This window comes from Solanum tuberosum, unplaced genomic scaffold (genome assembly GCF_000226075.1).
Source record: "Solanum tuberosum cultivar DM 1-3 516 R44 unplaced genomic scaffold, SolTub_3.0 scf00272, whole genome shotgun sequence".
Taxonomy (NCBI): Eukaryota; Viridiplantae; Streptophyta; class Magnoliopsida; order Solanales; family Solanaceae; genus Solanum; species Solanum tuberosum.
Window position 1 is genome coordinate 790,131 of NW_006239194.1, and position 11,246 is coordinate 801,376.

General features: G+C 34.9%; 1 protein-coding gene and 1 long non-coding RNA gene across 10 annotated transcripts in view; both read left to right on the forward strand.

Moving 5' to 3' along the window:
• The window catches only part of LOC102591047 (uncharacterized), a 5,576-nt gene extending 2,931 nt beyond the window's left edge, over positions 1 to 2,645 (forward strand). The window contains exons 4-6 of one of the 5 annotated variants that reach the window (XR_001474857.1): positions 118 to 302; positions 1,727 to 1,762; positions 2,441 to 2,645. This is a non-coding gene — a long non-coding RNA (uncharacterized lncRNA). Of the gene's footprint in view, positions 1 to 117; positions 303 to 397; positions 776 to 1,726; positions 2,255 to 2,440 lie in introns of those variants that run through there. The other 4 variants (XR_001474855.1, XR_001474856.1, XR_368174.2 and 1 more) reach the window with 4 other exon arrangements.
• A 1,342-nt stretch (positions 2,646 to 3,987) lies between these two features.
• LOC102591272 (calmodulin-binding receptor-like cytoplasmic kinase 3) lies at positions 3,988 to 10,360 on the forward strand. Of its 5 annotated transcripts, none has more exons than XM_006358260.2 (8): positions 3,988 to 4,104; positions 4,714 to 5,403; positions 5,563 to 5,814; positions 6,117 to 6,400; positions 8,520 to 8,685; positions 8,772 to 8,861; positions 9,211 to 9,509; positions 9,842 to 10,360. In XM_006358260.2, exons 2-8 carry the CDS (start codon positions 5,130 to 5,132, stop codon positions 10,049 to 10,051), a joined length of 1,575 nt encoding a protein of 524 aa, XP_006358322.1. In that variant the 5' UTR covers positions 3,988 to 4,104; positions 4,714 to 5,129; the 3' UTR covers positions 10,052 to 10,360. The 5 variants fall into 5 exon arrangements, with proteins under 5 accessions (XP_006358322.1, XP_015169373.1, XP_006358323.1 ...); XM_015313887.1 differs by having other exon boundaries at positions 4,859 to 5,403; XM_015313886.1 differs by lacking the exon at positions 3,988 to 4,104 and adding an exon at positions 4,111 to 4,234.
• The last annotated feature ends 886 nt before the right edge of the window (positions 10,361 to 11,246 follow it).

Sequence of the window (11,246 nt, forward strand, 5' to 3'; positions counted from 1 at the left end):
TAGCAATGTTTCTACCCATAAGTAGAGTGTATAAAGCTCAACATATCACTCGTGTAAGTTTTGATTCTAATATTAATGAGTATGACTTTAAGGCATTTTCATTATTACCTTCTATAGGGAGATCTTAAAGAGGCTGATGAGCTATTCCTATCTAGATCAAGAGGTGGAAGGGAGGATGAGTCTGCTCTTTTCGAGTCAATTATGCAGAAAAGAATTATACCACCTATTAGTGCAGATCTCGTGCTCAATCAGGCGCCCGAATATCTCTTGTGGTTACTCTCAGTGAAATCAAATTATCAACTGTGAGTCCATCCGTTAAATCTTCGATATTTATTTACTTCCTTCGTTTTTTCATTATTGCTTGTTCTCTTTGTTGTATGTTGTTAATGTGGGACAGTGGGAGGAAAAAGGACTCTATTGTTTTCAAGTCAACTATGTAGAAAATGATTAATTATACCATCCGGTGGTACTATAGATCTTGTGTTCAATCAAGTGCCAGAATAACTATCAGAGAAATCATCTTATTAATTGTGAGTCCGTCTACTTGGCCAAATCCTGAGCTAAATCTTCGACATTCATTTTCTTCCTTTTGGTTTTCATTATTTACAGGTCTAAAGAACTATATTCTCAATAATACAGACCACTAATGGTGTATTGGAATATAATTAAACTCAGTTGAATCTCATCAATGGAGGCTCGAACGGTTATCACCAGCCGAAATTATTATCACCAAGTCAGACCCAAGCTTCAACAATGATGGATTTCAAAGCTTTCCACCAAAAAAAATTCAATTCCGTACTTCAAAAGACCACACCAAATCAACTTCCAAATTCGTTTCAGATGTTCCACATTAGAGTCTCGACTCTCGAAATGCCTACTGACACAAAGCTTTTCAGTTTAGTTTTTACTTATTTGCTTTTTAAGGTAAACTTATTTAGCTATGTATACATTTCAACATTTGAGAGTGTTCATATTTCTTTTAAAAGTATAAGTTTTTTCTAACACAAATGTGATTAGTTTTCCTAAATTGAACATCCATAATTCATGTAATATGATATTGGTACAATTTTCTTATCATAACTCCTTCTCTCTCTTACTTTTCTTATCTTGCATAGAGGTGATACGCATTTTTATACCAATGGGTGTGTAAAGAACTCTAAGTACTTAATGTTGAGTCTTGACGTTATAGTATTTTAAAATTTTACAAGCAGCTTATTAAATACTACATAATATACACTTATACTACGTGTTGTGTGAAGTTACTTAAATCTTTTTGTCTATGATGTGTAAAATTCAAATTAGAAAAATACTTATTGCTTTTAACCTCCTCTGACATAAAAGGCAAGTAGTATGTATAAAAAATGCTTCTTTTCTGTCCATAGCGATAAATCAGATATGTCGTATATGATGTATCTTTGTTTGCTTGGCAGTGTCTAGAAGTGGCGTAATAAGCCATTTGATCTTGTATTCATGGTAACCTAAGTAACATAATTACTATTTGAAATGTGTGATTGCCTGCATATTGCCATCTTATCTTAGTATTAGTTATATATATCAACAAATCTGATGATGATAAAATGAAGTTGTAGAAAGGATTAACTTTTGGCAACATTTAGTTTGGGATATTCATTCAAGCAGTGTACTTTTTTGTAATTTATTCAAAAGTTTTCCTTATATGTGACTCTTTCTAATTTTCATTCATGTACTTTTTGCACTTCTGTTGCAGGTAACTTGTACCAACGGAGATGTACATCTTTATCAGGTAAGTGCTTTTTTCACTGTTGTTGCCTTCTTTGGGAGCTATTGGTTTGAGTTACATGGCATTCACTATGTCGATAAAAAATAACTTTGGGGAATAGATGATCACTGTTGTTGCCTTCTTAGGGGATATTGGTTTGAGTTAAATGGCATTCAACATGTTAATTAAAAAAAAAACCTTCAGAAAATAGATGATCCATTTGGCACTCTGGATGAAGTTCTACAAACTTGTAAGCGGACTGAGCATCTCTGCAACTGTTGGTCTGGCTGATCATGCTGTTAGCATTTGATCAAGTAAAGTTCGAATATGACAGATGAAATAAGTTGATGTACGAACTGCATGTCTTCATTTTCCTTTCCTCTGAGCTAAAAAACCATATCATACGTATAGAATTCTTTTGGGGGTACATTCAGATTTGTTGGAGCACCTTAGACATGATGTAAGATTTGTTAATATAAATTATTTTAATGGTACATGTCAGATAATTCAATCTCACTACATATCATAATATTGTTACGGATCATTTCAGTAGGTCATTATTTGTTTTCCTTCAAGAACCTAATAACCGTGAGACTGATTCTTATTAACGACCCTTCCTTCCCCATTTATTCCTGGAGCTTTTTGCATATTGTACTTGCATTTAAAAAAAAAATATTTTTCTAATAATTTATACTTTATTAGGTTGCTACTACTCAAAGTGGATGAGAGCTTAATTTCCAACGAGTTCTTAAAGGCACCATAAAATTTTACATTATTGTAGAGCTATTTTTGATATTTGGAATGTCAAACTTTTTTGTATCCTATGAGCTTGGAAGAAACTCATTTGTACTTAATTAAGTACATACTATATTGTACTATTAGACAGCCTTTGGTCGCAATGCTTTGATTTAGAGGTATTGGTGTATCTTAATTTTAGATATTGTTTTCAGTGTTTCACGGGTTTCTTTTTGCCATAGAATCATTGACATAATACAACTTGTAAGAAATCGATTTCACCATTAGATCTCCCACATATAATGATACGGTGTTGGGCCCGTGCTAAGCACGGGCCTCAACCTATCTAGTATATATATATATATATATGATGGTCATCAATTAATGGTCAAATGAATTAAGATTCATAAGAACTGTTAATGAAAATGAAGGCAATCCATTTCAATAAATGGACATTGACAAGCCATATTTTGACCAAAAATAATGTTGATTTTAGAGAGAATCAAAAGATATTAAGACCTATTTAATTTAATAGATATAATAATAGATAAAATGAAACGAAGCGAGTATCTTGAATTAATTGTTCTTTTTTTCTTTAATCACTTAATTAGTTTAAGTAAATACGCCATTGTTCATCTTTACTTTTTCAATATATTAAAAATAGTTGTCTAATTTTACTTGTTTAGTTTGAAATATCAAGAGCTATAAAATACCATTTCTTTTCCAACATTTAGATGACTTATTATTAATATGAGCGATAAATATTTATTATTTTTTAAAGAGTGTATCAACTCAAACACGAACAAGTAAATATGAACCGATAAAGTATAAACAATTTAAATTTATAAAACAAAGTCCTAATATCCTAAAGTAGTATTATCTATTTAAGATTTTTTCTAATTATGACATTTCATCGCTATTATTTTCCTTTTTAACCATGACTATCACCCCACCATTATCAAATATTAACTACCACACGCAAATCACAATCATCTTAGTCACAATCATCACCGTCACAATTACCACAATCAACTATTATCACTACTAACCATCATATACTATCATACCATCAACCACGTACAATCGTACATCATCAATATTTCACCACATCGTTAGCTATTACTTCATTTGCCACAATTATCAATGAAAACCATCAATTGCCACTATTCTAACTTAAGTTTTACTACAGCGTCTCATTAAATTCATTGTTATGCAACGATGAAAAATTTCATTTCATATTTGATGTAATCATAACATCTCATTCTATCAAATAATCATATTTTGATCTTCAAAATGCTACCATGTGACTTATTATAATGACAAAAGAAATAATATCTATTCAAACATTATATTCATTAAAATAATACCGCAATCGAAGTCAAAGTAGGCAAATGAGTGTCTTGAACGGTCAACAATCCTCAGCGTTTAGCCGTCTGAATGCATACGTATTCCTTGACTTCATATATTACGTGGTTGACAGCCATTTTTTACCTCACTAGCCCCCACCTTCTCCAAGATTGGTCTTTTATTTGGAAAATTTACTAAAAACATCTCTAATTTTTTAACTCTAGAGATCAGCTCTATATTATTATTGCCTACAAGAAACCTCAGCCGCCTTTATTAGTTTGCAGGTTTGTTTTTCTCTTCATACACAATCCATATTCACTGATTCTTTCTTCTGGTTTTTGTATATATGCTGAAGTCAACAGTGATCTTTGTGTTTTCAACTGCAAAATATTACAGGGTTTTGTTGTATATGAGGTAAAGTTGGTGAAAAGACTAACTTTTTGGAGAATTGGGTGTTTAGTTTTTTGAGGTTTTCTTTATCTGATTTGTGTTTTTGGGTTGTTTGGTGAAGTGGGTAAGACTAATTTTAATGGACATATTGTAAAGATTCTAGCTTTTTGCTGAATTGGGTATTTGGGCGTTTCTTGATCTGGTTTGTTCATTTGGGTTGTTTGGTGAAGTGGGGTAAGATTAGTTTTAATGCCCATGGTGTAAAGATTCTAGCTTTTTGCTGAATTGGGTGTTTGGGTATTTGGGGGCTGCTTGATCTGGCTTGTTTATTTGGGTTGTTTGGTGAAGTGGGGAAGACTAGTTTTAATGTCCATAGTGTAAAGATTCTAGCTTTTTGCTGAATTGGGTATTTGAGGTTTTTTTTGATCTGGTTTGTTTTGTTTTGTTTAAGTGATTGGTTAATTGGGTATGTGATTGAATCTTCTTATCTGGTATCTTTGTAGAAGAATTTTCTATTGGAGTGTAGCTGTCTCTTAGAGCTTAGCTTGAATTCCTAGTGAAAATTGGAGTTCTGAACTGTTGAAAGACTTGGTTTTTGGGTTCTGTTCAATTGTTTAGCTGAAGTCTGAAAGTATCTGGACTGTGTAGTTATTTTGATTGTTGAGTGAGGTAGTTTCCACTTTGATCCTGTTGGAACTGGAAGAAAAAGTTGACTCTTCACCACGTCGATTGCGGAGGTTGATGCTGCCTGATTAATGGTTTTCTGAACCAAAGGTTCCTGTTTATGGATTTGTGACTCTGACTGGACTTCTTGACTTGACTTGGAAAGGAGGAGGCTTGGCTTGTATCTTGTTTATTGTGACTACTAAAATTTTTGTAATGGATCCAGTATATATTGGTTTTACGAAATGGGGCAATTATGACACTTTTTAATGAAATGGCTGTAGTTCTGCTGTGTTTACTGTTGCTGTTGCAATTTCCGCTAATTTTTGCTTCTCGGCTGCTGGGACATAAAGAAGCTTGTGGAATTTACCGAGTTGACTATTCAGATGATCTAAATCGCCAAGTATTTTATGTAAATGGCATATTAGCAGATAAAGATTTATTCTGCAAAGCCCTCAAATTTGATCATGCAGAGCATTGCGTTATCCAAAATGTTGGGTTTCAATATTGTGGATTGGACTTATTGATTGGTATGCTACAATATTGTTTTCAAATGTCTTACCAAGAATACTCTTAAGACGTTCTTCATAGAAATCATTTAACTTTTCTGTATTTTCCCTAATTGCTTCCATTGGATATTGCTATTTATAATTTGTGTAGTGATATACTTTGTCCACACCTTCTTGCAGATGAGTTGCATTTCAAGTCTGGAAGAAAATTTATACACAAGGTGGTCAGACAAGGATCCAACGGACACAATTTCGATGATACATTACAGAAGGCCACGGAAAAGCATGCTGATGATATTTCAGTAACCCCGAAAAATTTGGTCATGGCAGTACCAGCATTTTTTATTCTATGCTGTGGCTTAATTTGCCCCTGTTTTCGTTCAAGGAAGAAGGAAACGGACCAATCCGCTCTTGTGAAGGACCCTAATTCAAGTGAGTTAACCGTTTCAATGTTCCTGTATTCAGTTCATAGCTTTTTACATTCTTCTGTACAGCTACTTGGTGCACAAGCAAAACATGGCCATCCTTTTTGGGTCTTTCTTTCTTTATTCAACAAACTGGCGTTTCTGATTCGAATTTAAGTACCGACGGATGAATTTTCCAATGACATTACTCCTATAGTATCTGTCTAGTATCTGCATATGATTAATTTTGGAATCTGTGCTGAAAGTCTGATACTTGTTGCTTTGTTGGATGTGATGGTTATTTATAATGATATTACATTTACCTTGCAGTGGACTCTACGTGCTCTTTGGAGATGAATTTTGTTCCTGAAAAAGCACCGGGCAGTCCACTACGAGTACCAGCTAGTCCACTTCGAGTGCCGCCTAGTCCCTCTAGATTTAGCATGTCTCCGAAACTCAATAGAATTGGCTCCATTCACCTCAACATGAATCAAGCTCTCAAAGCTACCCAAAATTTCTCTTCATCCCTAAAAATTGGAGAGGGAGGGTTTGGAATGGTCTACAAAGCTCAACTACCAGATGGCCAAACAGTTGCCATTAAACGCGCAAAGAAGGTAAGTTACCATTTAGTCTAGTGGTCTTGAATTTGCAAATCTTATAGTATATGTTATGGTTCTTTTTAAGAAAACCATTTGGAACAAGCTTTCACTATTAAGTTGAAGTTGCATTAACTGATATACAATTTAACGGAATGGGTTAATAGAGTTTACTTGCATTTTAAAGTTGATTGAAGGTCTCCCAGCACATTATTATGGACTCCTAGTTTAGTAATTCTTTGAATTGATTAGGATATTGTCTTCGCTGTTGGAAATTAGACAGCACCCAAGGGTGTGGCTTAGTTGTCATTCGTCAATGAAGTGGGAGGATGGATAACCATGATGTCTCAGTTGCAAATTCCAGCAGAGACAAAAAAACGTTTGGTGATTTCTTCCCATATGCCTAAGCTTTGGTAGACAGAGTGGCACAGTACCTGTACTGGTGGGGTGAAATAATGAAGATGCATGCTACCTGGTCCTGACACCATCGTCATATTAAAAAAATAAAATAGCAAAGGCATTACATCTGATTAATCTAGTAGTTGATGTTGTGAGGCATCGAGCTTTGGCTGATATGTGCAAGTCAATAACTTAAATCAAGAAATAGAGATAAGGCTGACAGTGATAGGGCCATCATCTCCCAAGCCTTGCATATTTACTTCCCAAGCAGGAAACGCCTCATATTTATTTGTTCCTCATATTAATTTCCTTTCTGCAATTTACCTTCCATAATTCAGAGGGTTTTTTCTTGTCTGGTTATTTGAAATCGCTACAAGTGTAAAGAGAACAATGATCAAGGATTTGCTTTCCTCTGCCTTAACACTTGGCCATATCGCCAAAATGCTACAAATACAAAATAGATGAGAACTTTCCCGGATTACAAAGCATGCATTTAAGGGAGTAACAAAGACCGATCTTTTCCAGGGAAAGAGAGATAAGTAAGCAGAATGTTGGACCATATAATGCATCTTCTATGAATATGCTATAGATGATAATCACCACTTCAGAAATCAGAAACGGGTCAATAATGGATGGTTTTAGTTACAAGCTCAATTGCTAGATTAAGAGCTATTTATCACCTGCCAGATTACAAACATAACGTAGTTCTCTAATGTGAAGAGTCTTGTTGGTCATAATTCTCTCAATGATTTAGGTTTTGTGAAGATAATTTGTTTATTCGACTTCTATGCTTCCTCTCTTGTAGGCAAAGAACTCTCATTTGAAGACACGTCTCAGTTTTTATCTATGATTATGTCTTTTTGGTTATACCAACATTATTATAGAAGGCATAGCTTCTTAAATTCTGAACATGCCTAGTAATCGCTTGACACTTTTTGAATTGTTTTTCGTGTGAAGAGGAGGAAAGGCAAAAAAAATTCAGCTATAAATTGATATAAGAGAGAATCCACGAGCTAGAAGAGAAATAGGGATATAGGTGACCCTGGGGAATATATGTGGTCGTACAAGTAATATAGTGATTCAAAAGTCGAGTGTCGAACCGACATAGATTTATGATAAACAATTATCAGACTTAACTATTACCAAATTGTTAATAGAGTATTTTTCCCAAAGAGTGATTTACATTTATCAACTACTTCAAGGATATGAAATTGATAAAACTAATGAATCTAACACTAACAATTGATCAAGGACAAATATGCATAGATTAGGGTGGTGCACATGGCTTAACAAATTTCAGACGACCAATTTTCTCGCGATGCCTATGTGGCACCTATGCCATGGCACAAACATGTAGTGATGCGGCACCTCTGCAATGCAAGTGGTGACTCGCACACTGTTGCCAGCTGCTGCATATGCTTTTTGCACTTTTCCCACGCGACACTATGCGACATTGATCCTTCCTTGCTCATTTTAATCCTTTTAGCTCTCAATCCAAAATGTACCTAAGACATCAAGACAAACCAACATAAGCTCAAATACAATGAATTAAGATCAAAGGCCCGATTAAAGTATGAAGTACTAGGGGGGAATGATTAGATATTTGTTGCCAAATATTAAATCACTTCTGTAGGAGGAAAGATTGGCTTTTCTTTCTTGTTCCTTTATTTTAGCTATTAATATCTAGTTTTATCTGTGAGAAAAAACTGCAACATTCTAATATCTGAATATTTTACAGGAGCATTTTGATGCTTTGAGCAATGAATTTAGAAGTGAAGTTGAGCTTTTGGCAAAAATTGAGCACCGTAACTTAGTTAGGCTTCTTGGTTTTGTTGATAAGGGAAATGAACGCCTCATCATTACGGAATATGTAGCTAATGGTACACTACGTGAACATCTAGATGGTATGTCATTTCTTAAACTTAGTTCACTAACCACAACTTCCATTCTGGTAAAAATGTGGAGACAATAATTTTGAGTTCTCTGGCAGGTGGACGTGGAAAAATCTTAGATTTCAATCAGCGACTTGAAATTGCAATTGACATTGCTCATGGCCTAACTTACCTCCATCTATATGCTGGTATGTTACTGTTCATCGCTAATTATTCTCTTTTCTTAGTTTGCAATGGTTTATTGGTGCTTAAAACTCCAGTACTGATCAATAAATAAAGATGACGAAATGGGAAAAGATGATAGATTCGTTTAGTCGAGATCTTTTCATTCTTAGCTTTCAAGACGGACAAGTATAGTTTCCAAAGCCTTGTTATTTATCCGGTAGCTCCTATGTGTTGAGCTTCAAAATTTCATAATCCGTTCTTTTAAACCAGGATTCAAATGTTTTGATCAGAGTCGGTGCTGTTTTTAGTTTTGGTCCTCCAGTCTAGTTTGATCATCTAGATTTGACGCAATCCTATTTTTGTTTTCCACAGAAAAGCAAATTATCCATAGAGATGTGAAGTCATCAAACATTCTCCTGACAGAGAGCATGCGTGCCAAAGTTGCAGATTTTGGATTTGCCAGGCTTGGAGGCTCAGACGCCGATAAAACACACGTTTCGACCCAAGTGAAAGGCACAGTTGGTTACCTTGACCCTGAGTACATGAAAACATATCAGCTCACACCAAAAAGTGATGTCTACTCATTTGGGGTATTGTTATTAGAAGTCCTAACGGGTCGTCGTCCTGTGGAGCTTAGAAGACCTCCTGATGAGAGGGTGACACTTAGATGGGTAAGCTCTTTTTCCCCGTTAAGTTAATTTGGGTAAATCTTGTTTTGTTGGCTCTACCGATCATCTCTGTTAATAGTTAATTAACTACACTATTAACTTATTTCTGTTAGATGTGCTAATTGTGTCTACAGTACTCTGTTACTTTCTCCGGTATCTTTCCTTGAATCTTCCAAAAATGAATAACTTTTGAAGGATCAGACACACATCTTTGCTCCGGACAACACACAATTTAGGCATTTAGAGAATGAGAGAACATGTAGTTTTTTTTCAAATAAAACAGAAACTAATCCCTATATTAGCTTATCGGGTACAAATATGATGTGAATATGCAGGTTTTTAGGAAGTACAACGAAGGTAGCGTATTGGAGATGTTGGACCCTCAAATGAAGGAATCCGTAAATGGGGAGATACTAGTGAAAATGTTTGGTTTAGCCATTCAGTGTGCAGCACCTACACGAAAAGATCGTCCAGATATGAAGATCGTTGGGGAGCAGCTTTGGGCAATTAGAATGGATTATTTGAGGAACGGAAGGAGACAGTAATGTACTTTGCATATACAGTACTGTCTTCCGGCGATTGACAGAAATGACAGCCGGAAATTCGAGAGCGGTCCATCTAAGTTTATTTCTCCTAGAAAAGGAAAAAGATGCAAAAATGCGCTCAATCTTCCACTTCTTGTTTGTATTTTGTTGTATATGTGAGCAGTTATAAGGTACTTCTTTTCTTGATGTTGATTCATTGAGCTACAAGTGAGTAATAGGAAAAGACGCCTTTTTGTTTTTTATGATAGATGAAAAATTCCCGATTGCCCGTGGCATGCGGTTTGAAATATTGTGGATAATTAGCCCGCCTCTCTACCCTTCTTTACTTAAATATCAGGTTCTTATTTGTGGTAAGAGTTTGAACCTGTGATGTGTGTCTTTTCAACGCGAAAAAATGTCGTTGAAACAGTATGCTATGCTTTTATTGCTAATGTGACAATAAATAGGATATCATTTAAGGGTAAAGAGTTCGCTTGTTATATTGTTCACAATCATTCAATAGCTGCTTGCTGGTGTCCTTATAATATGGAATATAGCACAAAGTTGAATTGGAAGCTACTTTTTGACCCTCTTTAAATAAAAATACTTCTTTCTTTCTATCGATGTATCAATTTTCAAATGTACTTGCCTCAGGGCTTAACAAGTAAACATCATTCGATGTCTGCTTGTTCTTCCCTCTTCAATTTCCAATAAACAACATGATCTTGACCTATTATTTGTTCAATTTGATCGATTTGATACTTAGTTGATTCTTTTATCTTTTTATGTTTTCACTGATAACTAATTGATAACGAACCTGAGTGACTTTTTAGGACTAATTCAAACAATTTTGGTTGAGGCAATTCTTTTGTTCGTTGCCAACTAATCTAACTCCTGAAATATATAACATTCTTGATCCTTTCTTTTACTAGAGAAGGCCGGAATCATAAATGGGTTGTCTCCTCACTGATGTCGGTACAATCGAGAGTACTTTCCCTCATTATCCTTATATGGAAAATTTTATTACATTTTCAATTTATTATTATGAAATAGTTTAGATGTGGAACTTTGCTATAACTATGGAAAATGTAATTCTTAAATCATCAAAAGGAGCAGTGGTAGAATAGAACCCTCCCACGGTACAGACCTGTGTTCGATTCCCGACTGGTGCATTATCTGAGTATAATTAGTGAGAACTAGGATCCACACCTTGTCT

Coding starts and splice junctions, on each gene's coding strand:
- LOC102591272 (XM_006358260.2), top strand. CDS start 5,130: ATGACACTTTTTAATGAAATGGCTGTAGTTCTGCTGTGTTTACTGTTG. Junction 5,404..5,562: donor TGGATTGGACTTATTGATTG/GTATGCTACAAT, acceptor ACCTTCTTGCAG/ATGAGTTGCATTTCAAGTCT. Junction 9,510..9,841: donor AGAGGGTGACACTTAGATGG/GTAAGCTCTTTT, acceptor GTGAATATGCAG/GTTTTTAGGAAGTACAACGA.